Source organism: Engystomops pustulosus, chromosome 2 (assembly GCF_040894005.1).
Source record: "Engystomops pustulosus chromosome 2, aEngPut4.maternal, whole genome shotgun sequence".
Classification (NCBI taxonomy): Eukaryota; Metazoa; Chordata; class Amphibia; order Anura; family Leptodactylidae; genus Engystomops; species Engystomops pustulosus.
In genome coordinates, this window is record NC_092412.1 from 216,163,279 (window position 1) to 216,183,073 (window position 19,795).

Consider the following 19,795-nt stretch of genomic DNA (forward strand, 5'->3'; position numbering starts at 1 on the left):
TCCGGGTTTAGAGTTCAGTTAATGTTTTAATTATTTCTGCAAATTCTAAGTATCCCCAGAGGCAAATAAATTGCCGCTCATAGCTATAGCATGGCACCAACCAGCAGTTTTGGGTTTGGTTTTGCCTGGCCGATTTGCTGAGGATATATACAGTAGTTATTCTGTCCAGTGTCTCCCAGCCTTACATGTGTAGAGATGTGACAAATTTCTCAGAGCAGACCAGTATCAATATAGGGCTGCACAAGTTTTTTTGACAAATTTGCTCCTTGTATGTGTGGGATACCCAGACCCTAACTGCAGAACTAAGGCCATTTACTTCAGCACTTCTATGCTTGGGCCAATAAATCTCTAAGACTCTGAGCTTGTACATGTACAGTCGGTCTAAATTAAAGAGTATAAATGAGCAATTAATCTAGTGAATAGGACAATTGTAACAGATGAGAAAGAGGAGTTGTTTCTGTTCGTTACAAACCTCTGTGGGTGCAGATGGACAACTCTGACCTATCCATGATCCGTTAATGTGAAACGGCTTTAATAGGAAATGACAAGTTACTAGACCTACATAAAAGATGTCTAGTGACAGGAAGGCAAAATATTATTATTCTCCTTCCATAATCACTACTTTTTGTAATATCCCCTCCAGACGTATAGACGTCTTTAAACGTTTGGTGGTGTAAACGTTTGGAGTGGTGTATATTTGTACCGTATTGGCCATAGAGAGCAGAAGGAGTGAAAATCAGCTCATTTCTTCAATCTTCTTAAACATTGTGCTCCTTTAAGAATCTGGGTGGGAGAAAGTTTCCCTGGAAAAGATTATGAAGAGGTGGAGCCGCTGGCTCAGAACAAAGTATATACGACACCAAGGGGCCGTCAGCCGGGTTGGAATTTAGATCATATGTACCAGGCATTTGTGGAATGTTTGGTATCCCTGCCCCTGTCCCAGCAGCACACGTAGCTGGGAATCTGCTTCGCCTTTCTGATCAGCACTTTAGCAGATGTGTCTGGAGGAGCAGAGGCAAGTGTTTTTGGTGTGTTCTTGCCACAGTAAGCATATAAACTGCTTCACTTGCCTGCAACCTTAAGAGTAAAGAGATCGGGTGTCCTGATCCTCTCTCTGCAGAGGAAATCCTAGTCCGAAATCTTATTTTTTTGCTTTTCTTTGCTCATTTGATTGTTTCTTGAATAATTTATTTATTATTTTGAAATAAGTTTTTTTTTTTTTTTTTTGTAATAGTGGATTAGACCTAGGGGGTGTTTGATCAATGACTAGCCAACCTCTTGTTAAGTTGGATGCTTCTGCAAAATCCACTTCCCTTTCATCGATAACCCAGGATCAGGGGCCTGTCCGTACAAGCGGGTGCCTGTATGTGTCAGACATGCCCTTTAACTGCTTTGATAAGTGCCTATCATTCCGTAGTTGGTAGCTCCTAAAGCAAGTTGAAAGTTGATGCCATATGTAACTGGTTTCCAGCTTTGGGAACTTTGCGGTTGATCACCATGGCTTTCGTTATCCCCCTGAGTGGTTGCATTATACATAAATTAGTGATCTGTTTTGGTACATCGGTTTTGTTACCGTGGAAAACATACATTTTTCATATTCCCTTCCCATCTGTTAAAATTAAAAAAAATAAGAGAAAGTTTGCCTCAGTGCTTCCTGAAAAGGCAGCTCCTTGTACATCAATGCCTGACTTGCAAGAAGCCTAGTGTCATGATGGGGTATACTAGCCAAACCAATATTGGTATACCATATTGAGGTCTTTAGACTAGACTATTTTTATAACCATTTTGGTTACTAGCATTTTTTTTCATTTGTGTGTAATCTTTGCACACACACCCATTAAACATAGTCTGTTTGTCTTCCACAGGACATGGAGTCGTCTTCATTTTGGCTCACCAGCAACAGTTCTTCAGTGGCAAGCTTTATGTTCATGCTCAATGCTAAAGCTGCCAGTTGAAGAACTGTTGAAGTTGGCTATTATTCCACCAAGGTCCTCTGAAGACTGGACAGGGCATAAAAGGAGGAAATTGGAAGGTCATTTGTCTATTAACTTGTAAGTTTGTGGCAAGATACATAAAAAGGAATATGAAACTGCTCCTGTGGCTTCATGTGGATGAGAAGCCTGTTAATGTCTGCTGAGACAACCTGCTCAGGACACCCATAATGTTGTGGTTAATTGTCAATTTTTTTTTTTTTTTTGGAAATGTGAATTCTAGTACAGAATATTAATATGTATACATTTTATCTTGCATGGGCCACAAAACCTCAATCATGCAGAACATAACCATACTCTGTGGGTTGGATTACACTATTAGAAAATACATATTTTGTAGTTTTGTTTTTATTGTTAGACTATACATGTTACATTATACTTTGTGTATAGCTTTACATAAATTATCCATACAACACAGAATGCTGGTCCTTCCATCATGTCATCTGGAGCAGGACAAGATTCCTGAGCTCTATCCATGACGCAGTGGTTTTGGTCTTTAGACGATCACTTGTGTCTTTTATGATCCAGTAAACTTTACTGTATAAAGCTCTTGTGCCTTTTTGTAGCCTTCCAGAAGGCTTGGGACAGCAGATTCACAGCGGTCATAATTTTCCAATAATGTTGATGAAATCTTCAGCCCTGCAGAGAAAATTCCATATAATTTCAAGTAGTTTAACTCCTATGAATGCACAAGGGCACACCTAACCCCAAGACACCAGTGTGACCGATCATTACATTGATTTATATCTCATCCAGTATTGGCAGTTCTGTCCAGGATATCTAGTCTTCATTAATCACCAGACCAGCTATGGTTTACAATGGGAATATCGGGGATCAATTCACAGCACGCAGGAGCTCAGCACATAAATGATTCCTATGAGGCGCTTCTTAAATATGTATTTGTAGATGGTGGAGTGTGTGTATTTTAATAAAACTCTGCAAACAAGACGTGTGACTCTTGGATTTATTATGTTGATGGAATAGTCATGTGGAATTGGAATTCTCATCTCTAGCTTGAGCCGGACTGGCACAGATACCAAAACTGTAACATTTTATGTCTTTGTAGATCTTTATAATGTTATGTGCTGTATGGTAATATATTCCCAGAATATAACTGTCGGAAGAACTTATGGTAGTAATGTTAGTGAGGTGGGTATTAAAAATTAAATGCTCAGGTATAAAGAAACAGGTTGGAACGGCACCATGTACGAGTCGACTCGACTCGCTAGATACAATAGAGAAAGTCGTATGAAGCAGCACTCCAATGCTTGAAAATGCCTTTAATGCTAAGGCAAAACGTCGCATCGATGGTGGAATAAACTTCTTTCTTCTTCACTAATCATTGGAGTGCTGCTTCATACGACTTTCTCAAAAATAAATGCTCTTGTCTACTGTGGGGGACATCAAAACGGATAGTGGTCTTTTGAGGTGCTGGCATAAACAAAGTTCCATAATTTTGACACTCCTATGCAGTACACTTATGATGCCTTACACATAAATTACAATGCTGTTTTGGTGGCCTCGGGTTCTACTGTGTAACTGTAACTTTCCACATTAATTAGGTCATGCTTGTACATATAGTCTACGCAGTGCATAGGTTATTCTATAGAGGTATGGCTTCTGGGTTAGGTCCAGTTTAACCCTGGTTTCTTGGTTTCCATTACTCTGTTTGAGAGTGTAACCAAAAACAGAAGCTCTTCCATTCATTTGCGGTTTCCAATAGACTGTATTGGACCTTCCGTTACACATCTGTTATTAATAGCGGAAAAAAGATGTGGGCTGCTACACTATTTTTTTTTCCGCTATTAACACATTGCATAACTTAACCTTAGAATGCCTCAATACATATTGCATGTGCATACTACAATTTTATCAAATTTTGTGTGGAATCCAACAAAAGAAACATTAGAATGCAATAACACTGGTTAAAAAGGCGGTCTATGGTTTTGTATAACAATGAAGACAAGTACCTTAAGGCAAAGGAAGAGTGTTACACAATTATATATTCACATGATATGGTCATATAGTTTAGCTTTTTTTAATTAACTAAAGCATCGGGTAAGGGTTCTCATGTATAAATGCTTATGAAGTACTTACAACACATCTTTTTTGGTGATATTTTTACCAGTGAAGATAGTTTCTGCCACTTGTGACACAATGGGGTCATAGTTCATGCTGGATACAGCAACCACCGTGTCATCCCTGCATGAAAAATGTGAAAAAAAAGTGAATCAGTAATTAAAGAATTTTACAGCGAAAGGAAACAAAATATGCCATCTGCCTACTTTAAGTAAAAAGCCAAAAACTTCATCTCTTCAAGTGTTCCTTTCATCACAATCTCTGTGTATCCTTCCCCAAATCCTGCACAGGAAAAAATAAAAAATTAACTGAAAGGATTATTACAACAAGCCAAAATGCAGCTTCTTAAAAATAAAATCTGGAAAAAAAAATTCCTTTCAGTGATTTCACTGAAATTGATCTTGTTAATGTGAACTGGGTCTTAAAATGCACCAGATTCTAGTAAATCTTTACTGCCGTTACCAGGTTTATGCTGCAGCAGAATTCCAGTTACATCCCCAGTCCTCACCCTCATTTTGTCTGACAAGTTTGGAAAGAAAAAAAATCTATATATGCAATCAGCCACAGGAAAATTGGGGCTGTTTCACATTGGTGTTGATGTTCAGCTTGACTTGTGTTTGGTCTCTGGTGTGTCTTCCTTTTTTTTTTTTTTCTCCATGTTCACAAAAAAAAAAAAAATTGTTTGCCTTTTGTGATCCATATCCGTGAAACAAATAGGACATAACTTTTTCCATGCACAACAGATTAGTGAAAATACAAACACACTTTGGCTTTGTGCGGCATTATGAAAATCACTAAAAATACAGATGTGAAATAAAAGCGCCAATGTGAAAGAGCCCTTAATGGTAGAGCCTTATTAATATAAAACGCATCTCCAATGCCCCCTTCCCCTCCAAATCAATAGCTTTTTGGATGTCAAACGAATTTGTCTATTATCTAGATTACCTATATGAGTAATATGGGCATCATTCTGTTTGTTTTTTAAAGGGGGAAGCGAATATGACAATTAAGTAAAACTCATTATGACATCAACGATTTGCTTTAAATGGACGTTTCTAAATGGCTATTAATAAAATCTGTTAATAAATCTACATCTGTTTAGAATAAAAAAAACAAAACCTGCAATCTTAGATAACTCCTATCACATATAACATGTCCCTGTTCATGGACCTCATCTATTAACAAGCAAAGAAGTGAAGACAAGAGCTACTATTGTTCTTATGGATTTGCATTACAAGCCTAATACAGCAGATTTATATCAATAAGAACTATAAAATTCTTTCCCCTGAGGTGGCTCTGCAGGAAAATTAAACACTTGCTGCCAGGTTCCTTTTTCGGATTTTATAATTGAGTGACCCTTCTAACAAAAATACTCCCTATTGTTTGTACTATATTCAAACACACCTGCATAGCGAATACTCTTCCCTAACAAAGATGTCCAGAAAAATGGCACAGAATTGATGGGCACCTGCTTGTTCAGCATGTTGAGAGCGGCGATGCGGCCTGCAAATAAAGACAGAACTTTTTTTAGGTCTCTTGCAACAGACTTAGTTTCATAGTTTCATAGTTTCTACGGTTGAAAAAAGACACTTGTCCATCAAGTTCAACCAAGGAAGGGAAGGGATTGGATGAGGAAGGGATCAGATCAACTTCTGCAGGAAACTGTCTCTAAATGATCCACGACAGTAATAATCCCTTAAATATAAGCTAAATTAATGACAATTAACCTTTGTATCATAGGTAACATATAATATACATATTTACATTAAACTAACATCTCAATCCCCAGCGTGTGTAGTAGTGATGCCCATGGGCAAGCCAAACAAAACTGCCCCGTGGCAGCCACTATGCCCCTCTGTATCCCACAGGAGGCCATAATTTCTGATTGCACCTGATTTGGTCTGTATACTAGTCTTGCTCTCATCTAGATTACACCTTATGCGTGGGGTTATGGTTGGAGTCTTGTCGGGCCTATGCTGTGCAACTGGTCTATAACATTTTAAGGATCCATTAATTTTCTGCAGTAACGTTTTCGTTTAAAGCGCCATACGTTAAGTTGTCTTATATAAATCGGTGGATCATAAGGCAATCATTTTGCATGATTTTTTATTCCCAACTATGGAAATTCCGTGATGCCCTTTGTCAATGGTTGTTTAGTATAGTTTAAGACCCAATTTGGCCAATGTTCCAGTTGGTATTTTTCTTTATTTTTGGATAAATGGGTCTAAAACACAGAAAACTAACAAGTCTTTACATGATATTTTTCCCTATGTAGTATCCACAATTGATTTTGGCTTTATTATGCTTATGCTAAATTCTGATCAAAATACAGTGATTTAAATGTGGAGGATTCTAGTCCGTTCCAGAAATCTAGATGATCTAGATTGGTAGCAAAAATTTTATTCCACTAAAAGGAAGACATAGAAAGAAAAATAAAAACAGGGTTGGGTGTTTTTCATTCCGGTGTTTGCTTAGTGTGCGCCTAATTCATGACAAGGTGCAGGTTTTGGCGCACCGCTCCTTACAAGCAGCTCCAGTAGGGTCTTGAGTCAATTTTAGAACATTTCCATGCCGGACCAGGCGTGAAAGTTAGTAAATCCCAATTTTCCCTTTCCTCGTAAAGGGATGAGAGCAGCAAAAAATAGTGGAGTCTAAAAAGAGCCTTTGGTAAATGCCCTCCCATAGTCCCCAGAAAAACTGTGGTTACTAAAAAGTTACACGACCGTTTAATTTTACCCATTTAGGTTTTGCAATATCTTCAGGGTCTCTGCATCCCAGTGTAGACCATTTTACAATGGCATCTGGTAAACCTTGTATTCTCCAATTGAGCTTGGGAAAAAAAGGATCCAAAATAATGTCTAATCACATAATAAAAATTGTAAAACATTTTTTTTATATATATCCATTTTTAAATAATGGGTAATTTTTTTAACAATGATAAAATTTCGTTGCTGCGTGTCCTATAAGTTGCCACTAAATGGAATGGTACATAAACATGATGATAAAAAAAATATTTTTGTTTTTCTTTTATAAGATCTGTATCGATTTTGTTTCTTTTAATTTTACATTATCAAATATAGTGTCAGAGTGGATATTTATGCCTGATATACTATAAATGTCAGATGCCGCTTTCCTGTAAGATTAAGCTAGGGCTCTGCGGCCACATATTCAAGGTTTAACTAAACAAATATTTTCCTATAGGCGCAAAGTTGCAAGCGATGCAAAAGTGTACGCATAGATGCACCCATATTAATGCTGCGTGAGAGAGGCCTTAGGAGCATGTGAAGTGTTCATGTTTGGATGACTGTATAATTTAAAGGGTCACTGACACAGAGACCTTTAAAGAACTAGTGATCGGTGACGTTCCAGTCACTACAACCTCTTTCAGTGGCTGTAACGTATGAACGGAGAATTGACAATATACTTTCTGGGGTCTGTACTTAGCTGTGAACCAAAGAAGCATCTGACATCAGGGCCTCTCCCTCTCTCTGGAAAGAGCCGACTACGGGCCAAATACAGTATATTGATAATACTTTGTATAGCTTTTTACTTGGTTTAAGCCCTTCATGACCAGCCCACGTAAATTAACGGACTGGTCGTTGTCACAAGTGCATAGGTGCGTGACAGGTGTCCTCTGTATTATATAGCCACTGGTGGAACCAATCGCGGTAGTTAACCTGTTAGGGGCCACGGCTATCAACAAAACTGCACACGGGCACTATCAATGCCAATTGACATCCCCTGTGAAGTCGTTGGAGGGTACCGATCAGTTAGCAGTTAGAGGCTCCCATAGCTTTTATTCAGCAGACTCTATTACAGTCTGCTAGGGACAGACTGTAAAAGAGAAGCATTATATCCACAATATACTGCAATACAGTCGTTTTGAAGTATATTGTATAAGTGATCAGACGTCCTAGGGCTCAAGTACCCCCTAGAGGGTCAGAAATAATAGTAAAATAAAATATGATTTTTTTTTTTTAAAGTAAAAATTCTAACCACCCTCTTTCCCTAAAACTCACATGAAAATAAACATTTTGTGTATCCCTGCATCAAAATGTCCAATCTCTCAAAATTTAAAAAGGTTTATTCCCTGACATAAACGCCGTAACTGACAAAATGACACTTTTTTTTACCATTCTGCTTCCCATAAAAATTATAAATAAAGTGATCAAAAGGATGTACAGTTGTCCAAATAATATCTTCGAAAATGTCATCTCACCCTGAAAGAATGATACCTTACCCAGCTCCATACAAGGAAGTATAGAAGCAATAGGTGGCAGAATATAGTACAAGAGTTTTTTTTTTTTTTTTCTAAATGTAAGAAGAAAAAAAAAAACTATATAAATTTGGTACTTCCATGGTCGTACTGACCCAAAGAATAAAGAGGGTGTTTCATCTGATCTGTACAGTGAAAACTGTAAAAACAAAGCCTAATCAGAAAATTTGTATTTTTTTCCAGCTTCTCAATACATGGCAAAGAATATTAAATGGTGCCACTGTAAAGTACAATTTGTCCTGTAGATAACAAGCCCTCTTGCGGCTCTATACATGGAAAAATCAAAAATGATATTATGTGGAAGGAAGGATATGGAACAACAGAAAATTGAAAAACTTAAAAACTTGAAATTTTTTTCAGCTAGTAAAAACATAAAGTGGAACAGAACCTGCCAAACACATGTGTGAATGTAGTCAAAGATTAATATAAAAACTGAGGGTTTAAATACCGGCCATGGTCATTGAAGGGTTATTAAAACCATTTTACATTTAGTGAGGATTTGAGAAATTTGTGTTCAGCCTAAAGCTAAGGTATAACTTTCATCATTGTGGTGCCTGTGGCAGGACAGTGTTGATGCACCAGTGATGAGGACGCATGCGCTATAAAACTGAGAGCCACCAGGAAAGGATTCTGCATGGGATCTGCTCAGTGCAATGTGACATCAGCAAATGGGCTGCTATTCAGAATGTGTGAGGTCACTGAAACAAGCTGTAAATATAACACTTGCAGATAGCAAACCTTTAGCTGTAATATAGTACACACTAAAAATGATAAACTAGGCACCCTGTAACTTACTTGTTCTATGTATAGCAAGCCCCAAAGCAAATAGCGAAGGGGCTGAGGACTGTAGGGGGTGGTTTCAAGCCTTCTGGTAGGCTGGTGGGGCTTGCCCCTTTACTCCTCCCGTGTGAGGTCACAGGAGGTGGTGTTTGGGGGCGGGTAAGTACCCGCCCGGTGGTTTTATAAAGTCCGAGAGCACGTGGGGGGGCCTCTTTCCTTCTGCCCCCTGGACCGAAGAGGCGAGAAGTCACCCTCCCACCCTGCCCTCAGAATTATTTCTTTTCAGCTCTTCTTTCCTTGGTTCTGGCTGTTTCCTTCTGTTTTCCTACAGTTGTCACAGCGAAGGCGGAAGTTACACAGGCCCTAAGGCGCTGGAAGATGCCCACATGCCGGCTGCAGGGACGCAGCCGCCATTTCGGGCGAAGTTGGTTCAAGATTTTGAAGATGCCAAGCGGGCCTAGCAAGTTGGGAAATGTTTTAATTTATAACGTTATTTAATAATTTATCTTAGTTGTTAATAAAAGCTGTGGCCTTCCCACATTACCCAAACATTTAGTTTCCCGGTCTGTTGATGGGTGGTTAGTCTAGGTACACGGTCAAGTACCAGACGGTTGGGTGGTTAGTCTAGGTACACGGTCAAGTACCAGACGGATGGGTGGTTAGTCTAGGTACACGGTCAAGTACCAGACGGATGGGTGGTTAGTCTAGGTACACGGTCAAGTACCAGGCGGTTGGGTGGTTAGTCTAGGTACACGGTCAAGTACCAAACAGATGGAAGGTTTATCAAAGTACAAGGTCAAGTACCAAACGGTTGGATGGTTTATCAAAGTACAAGGTCAAGTACCAAACGGTTGGATGGTTGATCAAGGTACAAGGTCAAGTACCAAACGGTTGGATGGTTTATCAAAGTACAAGGTCAAGTACCAAACGGTTGGATGGTTGATCAAGGTACAAGGTCAAGTACCAAACGGTTGGATGGTTTATTAAGGTACAGGGTCAAGTACCAAACGGTTGGTTGGTTTATTAAGGTACAGGGGCAAGTACCAAATTTAAGGTTTGGGTTTGTTAATCCCTACAGTCTTAATAGGGTTGGCCACTTTACCTCATGTTTATGTAATGTGTGTGTATGTGTTGGGGGCAGGATATTATGTAATTTACCAATATACATCTATTAATAGTTCTGCACCGGTTTTTGATACGTGAAATGAAGACTCCGGTCATTTGATCTCTATCTTTACATGTACAATCGCCAAATAGAGATCACATAATCCTCCATCTGCAGCCATTTTATGTACAGGGATGTCTGGCTGATGAGGTAAAAGACAGGAGGCTTCACTTTACAGAACTATTAATAGATGTATGTTGGTAAATTACCTACTATTTTGTCCCCCCACACATTACATAAAACATGAGGTAAAGTGGCCAACCCCTTTAAGCTTCTCTGTCCTCTACTGACTGCAATGTATATGCAAGGTGCCATCAAGAAGCTAATGGAATAATTACATTTCCCATTGTGCTGCCCTCCTTCCTTTAGTCCCTAATAAGAGATGCATAAAAATAAAACTGTAATAAGCATTGTACAGGCAGTCCCCGGATTACGTACAAGATAGGTTCCATAGGTTTGTACTTAAGTTGAATTTATATGCAAGTCAAAACTATATATATTATATAATTGTAGATCCAGCCAACATTTTTTTTTGCCCCAGTGACAATTGTAGTTTCAAAATTTTTTGCTGTAATTGGACCAAGGATTATCAATAAATCTTCATTACAGACACCTTACAGTTGATCATTGCAGTCTGGGGCTATAGTAACATCCAGAGAGCTTCACCAGAGGTCACAGTGGGCAGAGGGTCTGTAATTCGGGTGTCCTTAAGTAGGGGACCGCCTGTATTTGCTTTTTTAATGGAACCCTATGCTCTACATATTGTATCCCACTGGTCTGTCTATATAGTACTATATACATTGTACCTTTCCATCACACGGCCTATAAGGCTATTTTCACACGAATGTGTACTACGCCTGGACACTTCTCACCCCGCCCCTCTCCATATGGAGTTATGCTGTAAACACATGGCTTCTATGGGGATGGATATTGGTCCTTCGTGTGAAAGGAGAATAAGTGATGTAAACATGCCCAAACAGACAGAGTATGACTGTACCATAAACAATACTGTATAGAGACAGTGAAACACAAAGACAGTACATGTCAGTAAGGTCTACATTGTGCTACCGACTCAGACGTCTTTCCTCTTCTTTAGGCTACATTCACACGCCCGTATGGGGGGACGTATATACGGCCCCCACAGACGGCAATGGGCGCACTGCACCGTACCATTCGGATGCCAGGAAAAAGCTAGGACATGATCTATCCTTCCCCGGAATACGGCGCCGTGCGCCATTTATCCCTATGGAGAGGGACGGGGATGAGCAGCGCTGCTCTCCCGGGTGCCGACGTGTGCCCGTCATGCTTCGGTACGGCGGGTACATGTTCGTGTAAATATAGCCTTAGGCTGCATTCACACGAACGTCACATATTTCTGTGCTGTGTGAGTACATATACACATGACGTTTTTCATCCACATGCAGCGCTTATTTAACCTGTATTACGTCCCCATAGACTTCTAAAAGCATACAGAACTGAAATACGAGAGAAAATAGGACATGCTCTATAATTTTAACGGTCGTATGGTACGGTGTTAACAACAGCAATATAAATGGTTGGACGTATTGTCCATCGAAATTAAAGTAACCGTATGTAACCTGAAAAAAAAAATGGTACGGTACGGTAGCTTGCGGCCATTTTCATACAGTCCTGTTAATGCAGTCTAACTATATTTTTTTTATTAAAGGGTCTATTCACACTTTGCTGGTCCATCAATAGCGCTCCCTTCCCTATGCAGCACCATTCATGTACCCCCATTGCAATGCATAACTTCCACCAAATTTAACCAGTTGTACCCCAAGCAATTTGTTCAGTATACCTTCAGATTTGTAGTTACAAGTCAAAGCCCCCTAAAAAAACAGTCAGAGAATCTCACTTGGACTTTTGTGTGTCATTCTCCCTTGCCTAAACAATGCGGTTTTGTCCGTCTCCCTCGATGAGTCTGTATGTACATAACCTTGAAAATACAAGGCAAGTCTTGGAGCCATCAGATAATACAATGTTCTGGTGCAGCTTTTGCCTTGTGGTTTGTAAACAAGGTTAGGAAAAAGCTTAGTCCTGTTCTCCTGGCCTTGCAGGCATGTACTATAGTAACATCAGTGAAAGGCTCTTCTAATGTTCTGCAGAAGTACCCGAATCATAAAAGGTACTGTGTACTTTGGATAAAACCCAAAAATTAAATTGGTTTATGAAAGGATGGGAAGAATTCCTTGTTATTGGCTCGAGACAGAAGAGGATCTGCTCGTAAATAGGGTTTTGTGATTGCAAAAGAGTAAAATCCAACAGCCCTGCATGTCACTGAGTAATTGTCACACAATGCTGTGTCCTTATAGATGAGAAACAGAGTTTAGGTTCATGAATAAGGAGAACTCCAAATTGGCTTTGGACTTGTTAAAGACACAGATACAATTGACTAGGGGGATGGAATCAATTGTATCTGTGTCAATTGTAACTGGATTCTATTTCTGTGTGGGCCTTTGACACATGTCCCAGTGTCTTCCACCTAAACCCTGCCTGGACCCATTGCTTGATACAGTGCTGGTACAGGGGACGGGAGGCTGCTGGAAGCTGTCAGACCTTCTGACGGATCATGGCACAGGGACATTGGGAGCACCCCAGGAGGTGAGTAAAGCTTTATTCTTTTAAAAAGCCCTCCCCAGCCGAATATTCGGACGACCCCGAATTGAAGTCTCCGGACCCCTGCCTTGTGAATGCAGTGAGTGGATAGGTAGCAGCACATGTGTGACTCTCCAAACCAAAAAATAGATGAGCAGAGAGGCCTTCCTATTCTTAGAAGTCCCATACAGTTGTGTATGTGCTGCCACATGTCCACTCCCCTCTATCCTCTTCCCTGAAGTCTGGTGACCTATGTTGTGATGGAAATGCCCCTTCAAGGACAAAAGAAAGTTAGTTATTTGGCATCACATTTTAGCTGTAATTATCAATTAAATGAAACTAAGGTTTCATGATCATGCGACTACTCCTTTAATTGGGCAATAAGGACATCTGTACAAATAAACTAATTTTTAAGTATTTTACTCATATTAAACAAGCACCGTAATGGTTATGTTTTTTCAACCCCTTTAAACATAGCCTCAGCAGTATTGGGTTTTTATTACTCTTGTGACCCAGTGCTCCTGCTGTCTCCTTAGTCTTCGTGTACATATAGACAATCAGTGGTAAAAAAATGGGGCAGATTTACTTACCCGGTCCATTCGCGATCCAGCGGAGCGTTCTCCGACGCCGATTCGGGTCTTTCGGCGATTCACTAAGGTAGTGCGCCCGATGTCCACCAGTTTTGTTTTTTTTTTAAACACGGGTTTTCCGTCGGCCACGCCCCCCCGGTTTCCATCACGTGCATGCTGGCGCCGATGCTCCACAATCTGATCGCGTGCGCCAAAAACCTGGGGCAATTCAGCGCAAATCAGAAAAATTTGGGTAACCCGACGAAAATGTGCGATTCGGGACCTTAGTAAATGACCCCCTATGTTTTAGGATCAAGGATAATAGCCCTCATCACAGTGATCAAAAGTGAGAAATACATGTTCATTAAAATCATGGACTCTACTGGTTATCAACTGTCCCCTAAGTCACCATAATTATATACATATGCACAGATCTATCCCATCATACGCTATATGACGGAGTATATCTACAAGTCTTTAGATAGTTTGATCTATCTGGAAAGGAAATGTTGTTCACAATTGGAATATTACTCTGCAAAATTTGTAAAATTAACCTTTCCTCCTTTCAAATGGTAAACATTTCAGAATAATTTCCATCATACCATGAGCGTGAGCCATCTGCCAGTGGCCAATATTGACCCTGTGTCCATCCATCATGGCAAGAGGAAACGATGCAACATCACCGGCGGCATAGACGTCAGGTACACTGGTACGCATAAACTGGAGAAACAGAATGCAGCAATCATTCCATGCTATAAATATCTGAAATTTGTTTTCATGTTTGTGACAATGGAGGTGACAATTTTCATCCTCCATAGCAATTTTATGTTGCATGTTTTTTCCTTACAGAAATATTTTTCATTTACACAGTGTCAGGACATTGCTGCCCACACATCAGCAATATCATATTAATAACATATAAAACCAAAAAAGAATCAAGAGTATTCAGGTCCTATTAAATCAATACTTTATTAAGCAAAAAGACATAAAAATAAATATGAATAACACACATATTAAAAAAACATCAGTGATGATACTCAAAAATAAACTATATTGCCATATAGCCCAATTGAAACCCAGGAAATATATTGCAGAAAAAAGTGCAAGTGCAAAATATTTATAAATACTAATGGGTAAACATTACTCTGACAATGGAGGTGACAATTTTCATCCTCCATAGCAATTTTATGTTGCATGTTTTTCCTTACAGAAATATCCTTCATTTACACAGAGTAAAGACATCGCTGCCCACACATCAGCAACATAATAATAATAACCATGCACTTCATCCTGTAATGTAAAAGTCTGTCTAAACACAGACATGGATAGGGTAACACATGAACTATCCTAAATGAATCTGGGCAAGAAGGTCAGTATGTATATTTGGGCCTAGACCTAGGTCTTAGAGCATAATAATAGAATAGCAAAATGGAACAGATGAAATGTAAAAACATGACACAGACAAGGGATTATAGCATATGCAATATGTGTGGTTATACAAACCATCTACTATAAATCCCATAAACAAATCAAATCCGTGTCATCTACATTGGAGACCAAATATAGGGAACAACACACAATTTCCATTGTGTAGTCCTATGTGAATATCTCCCAATATGAGTAAGGCTACATTCACACGAACGTATAGAGGACGTATATACGGCCGACGTATATACGGCCAATATACGTCCCCCATATACTCCTATGGGCGCACGGCACCCTACGGGAGCGGTACGGTGCAGCACACGTGCGGCACCGTACCGTTCCGTACCTGGGAAAAAGATAGGACATGTCCTATCTTTTCCCGTAATACGGCGCCGTGCGCCATAGGTTGCTATGGAGAGGGGCGGGGGTGAGCTGCGCTCACCTCCTCCTCCTCTCCCCGTACACTGCCGTTGCCCGCTACGGTACGGTACGGGCGGGCAACGGCAGTGTGAATATAGCCTAAAATAGTATTTTAGTCTTATTTAATAAATTGTATATATATTCTAAAAAACAGAATAAAAAAGTAAATGAGATAATTGTAAAAGAACGCAGTTTAAAGTTAGAGAACACTTTCAGATACCTGCAAGTTATTCTGGCACCCGGTGCCGAATTCCCTAATTATCTGACAAACCCTATTTAACTGGTGCTGAAGTGACTGAAACCCTCTGCCAGCAGGTTATCCAGATTAGGGTAAAGGGGTGATCAGCCATAGCAAGTTGTTTGTTCCAAGTCTGTGATTTCTCATCACAGACTGAAACTCATTCAAGTCCCACAAGACGGCTGGTCGCCGTTGAAAGACAAATGCAAGAAAGGACGGGATAATGCAGAGAATCTCCATGGGTAATTGTTTCAACACTGCAGCTGGAAATACTCTTCAGTGTAGCACTGAACAGGGTAAGGCTATGTCTCATCATACATTGTCAGAGAATTTGGACTGAAAACCCACTTTACATTGACCAAACCTGTCATTAGTATAAGTAACAAAAGGTTAGAATCACCTTTGCGGAGGAGCATGTTGTGTGGACAGAGGAAAAGTGGACCAAAATTCACTAAAGTGATGAATGCAAGTTTAATTTACTTGAATCGGATGGGAAACATTATGTTTATTGACAAACTGGGAAAAGACTGAATCCAAAGTGTGTAAAAAAGTGTGTCAGTAAAATATGGTGGAGGAAGTGTCATGGTTTGAAGAATGTTTTTTGCAGCAGGAGTTGGACATCTCATACAGCTACATGCAGGGGTGTAACAATTGCGGTCACAGGGGGTGAGAGCAATTTAGTGGGGGCCTTATGAATGGGGCAATATAGAGGGGGCATTAATTGTGAATGCGGCAAAAGAGAGGGCATTATGGATGGGTGAAATAGAAAGGGGGCATTAATTAATAACTGGAACAAAAGAGAGGAGGCATTATGAATGTGGCAAAACAGAGCGGGCATTATGCTGAACCTATGAAAAGGACCCAGGCAGCTTGTACGGCAGAAGAGCCAGAAGAAGACACAGCAACAGTGGAAGTGAGTATTAGTTAATAATAATAATAATAATAATAACCTTTATTTATATAGCGCCATCATATTCCGTAACGCGCTTTACACATTTATTATATTCATAGACTGTGGGGGCTCTATATAGACTATTATGGCTGTGTTCACATGATGCGTTTATATTGTGTTTTGAAAGACATTGGAAGAAACACATCATCAAACACATGCTGATATACACAGTAAACACCATCAATATACATTTTTTGACAACCTCTTTCAACCGTTTTTTAATCATTTTCTACCTTTATTGCAATCACTATCGGAATTCTGCGGCGGTCATTAAGGGTACTTCTTCTGTTGCCACACCTTTCTATGGCGTTATGTCGTTATGCATGATATCAGGTCCTGTTGTTGCCAGGGCTGGGCTACTCAGTAGCCACACCACCAAGGCTACTATCCACCTGATGGATCTAGACTGAAACCTATATTTCAGATCTGACCTATGGGGATTTCAAGTATAAAAATACAAATGGACAAACTACATGTAATACTACATATGGACATTATAAGCCATATACTTCTTGTAAGACATAACTATATTTTCAGCTCTATCCTTCTACCCTAGAGACTACATTCATAATGATATATAAAGAGAAGCTGATGTGAGATGGAATTCAAATTCTATGTCTATACAAAATAAAGGTTAGACTGCGTTTACACGTAGTGCTTGAATTAGGTTTTGTAATGCAATTCAAGCATAACTAGGAGGAATTATTCCCGAATGCAAGCATATTCAGATTTAAACATGTGCGTTCAGGAACTAGCAACATGTGTTTTGCTGCTTAACAAGGAAAAACACGAGTTTATAGTTACCAAACCAAGCATTTAGGGTTCTGATGTAGGACATGGCACATAATACTCACCTGGTCTACATAGATGGCTCCCTTAGTATCCACAGCGACTCTGCTGCCCTTCACAAAGTTGGACACGGGGGTTACACCTGAGAATAAAAAATGTATTAACAGGCAGCTACTAATTATTGAGGTTGATCCATCAACAATAAAATAGCAAACATTTGATAATGTTAATAAAAGAGTATAGTCAGATTAAGTAAACCTAACATTTCAACATGCTTTCATATCAACACTAATGGACTTTGTATGACTTGTATTTTACAGTTTTAGTAGTTTCCCCTCTATAAGCGATATATGTCTTTTTCAGTTTTTACTGTGCATGTTGATGGAGACATGATGTCTCGCATTTACTCCACATATTTATTATTTTATCTATGTTCTCACTTGTGTAACGCTTGTGTTGTGTTAGCACTAAGGGTTAGTAGCTTCAATGCTGTGTAGAAATTGGGAGGTGCTGCAGCATGAGGTGCAGAGAGACAGATTAAGTTATATAGAATCAGAGACTGGGATGGAGGGACTGGTAGGGAATAGGGGCGATCTTGTACCTCACTATTCTGTGTAGGAGAATTCTGCATCCGCAGCACTGGACACACTTAGCTCTGCTACAAACAGAGAGCACTCTCACATGACCATCCTTCTTCCTATGTGAGCGGTAAGCAGCAGCCCCTCCCCACTTTCACTCCCGGATCTTGTTGACATATCTACAGAATCACAGGAGAAATCAGCACAGCCAGGAGACAAGCTAGTGCAAGAGCCAGCTAAACTAAGGAGGATAGCAAAGAAACTGTTGTACATACTGTAGGTAATCAAGATATAAATTGTTCTGGAGTTACACTTACAAAATATACCTGTGCTGACTTGCCTATAAATCCAACCTAAGAAAAAACTTATAGAACCCAACGTGTAAGTAACCCAGGGATTGTCTGTTTATTTATTTTGAAACAGAACTTTAACTGCACGCTCAATTTTGCGCATTTTTGTGGATAAAATTTCATCAATTTTCATCATCTCAGCTCCTTTGTGTCTGACTTATAATGGATGAGATATATGTTATCATTTGGAGAGGTTTGCAACCTGTGGCTTGGTGTAAATGAAGCTAAATAACTGAGCCTCCCCCATCAGCTTTGCATAATAGGATTGTAGCTCAATGCTGCCATAGGTGACATGCGTATATTTTACATTATTAGAAACTAACCTATTCCAGCCACAACTACATCAGCAGGAAGTTGAGTTCCATTTCTCAATATGACCTCTTTTACCTGTGAATGAGAAAATAAGCCACTGTTAGATAAAGTGATCTGGTTTCAATATGCCAAGATATAATACTGTAATACTGTACTATGGGATTAGTCATGCACAACACATACTGTACTGTCCAGCTGCTGTGTTCATGGACGTACAGCTGTAGACGCAGTAGCTTCAACAAGACATTCAACAGGGTTAACTCCTGCAGAAATAAACATTTATTCACCAGAATTCTCTGATTATTCATTTTTGAGATAAATATTATAAATTTGGGGGGAAAATATTGGAAATGTAAATATGTAGGGGAACCACGGAGATCATTGATCCATGCTTTGGTTGGAACTAAACCCTGTGACACAGTCATGTACGGAGCAATCAATTCTGCCCAATCTGATTGGAGTCATGCAGAATAAAACGTTATTGTAGAAGGTGGCCAATCCTGCTAGGTGACAAAGGGAATTATTTAATCAACCTGAGGAGGTTTCACCCTTTAGACCTTGTACAGGCTCATCAGGTCATCCCAAAATAGTCTTAGAACAGATAGCAGCTGGAGGTCAGAAAGAGAATGATCAGGAAGAAACTGAGGTCAGGGCAGGTTGAGTTCAGGGTCCAAATGAAGTTTAGGGCTGCCAGTGTACAATCATATTCAGAACTAGCCGGGGTCAGACAAAATGTGATCAAGGAACATAACCAGAGAACAAGTCAGGAGTTAGACAGCAATCAGGATACTCTTTCAAGGTAGTAGGAACCTTAATGTTCAAGCACCTTTCTATGGGAAATTCTAATGGCGCTGCCAATGTGGTCATTTAGAAATAATGTGGTCTTGTTAGATTGCTATATGTCCATAGAGCATGATCACCTCTGTGAGGAAATTGCCACCATCTACTGTACATAATTGGTAATGCAGCTGTAAGGGAAGGGAGGATTAAATTGTTAACCAATCATAATGTATGTTTGATGATCGCCAATCCTGTTCTGCCCCAAGGTTCCTTATTGGTGGATGCCTGGAACTCCGCCAGTGTGGAGTTAAAACTTATACGCTCTCTGGCTGGAAGTTCCATAACAGTCTAGGAGAACAATCTTGGTGATCGTTCAGAACACATAGGCTACTGGACCAGCACCTTGCTGCTGCCATCTCCATCTGAAGGCAATCTCCCTCCATCAGGCCTGCATCTCTAATTCACTATACATTGC

General features: G+C 39.8%; 1 protein-coding gene across 3 annotated transcripts in view; it reads right to left on the reverse strand.

Moving 5' to 3' along the window:
• Positions 1 to 2,332: 2,332 nt before the first annotated feature.
• Positions 2,333 to 19,795, reverse strand: part of LOC140119277 (apoptosis-inducing factor 3-like) — a 97,663-nt gene continuing 80,200 nt past the window's right edge. For all 3 annotated transcript variants that reach the window (XM_072138126.1, XM_072138123.1, XM_072138125.1), the window contains exons 13-19: positions 18,552 to 18,615; positions 17,366 to 17,442; positions 14,079 to 14,196; positions 5,475 to 5,573; positions 4,277 to 4,352; positions 4,089 to 4,193; positions 2,333 to 2,630 (exon numbers count right to left, since the gene is read on the reverse strand). In XM_072138126.1, coding sequence (XP_071994227.1) covers positions 2,594 to 2,630; positions 4,089 to 4,193; positions 4,277 to 4,352; positions 5,475 to 5,573; positions 14,079 to 14,196; positions 17,366 to 17,442; positions 18,552 to 18,615 — 576 coding nt within the window. In that variant the 3' untranslated portion in view covers positions 2,333 to 2,593. The remainder of the gene's footprint in view (positions 2,631 to 4,088; positions 4,194 to 4,276; positions 4,353 to 5,474; positions 5,574 to 14,078; positions 14,197 to 17,365; positions 17,443 to 18,551; positions 18,616 to 19,795) is intronic.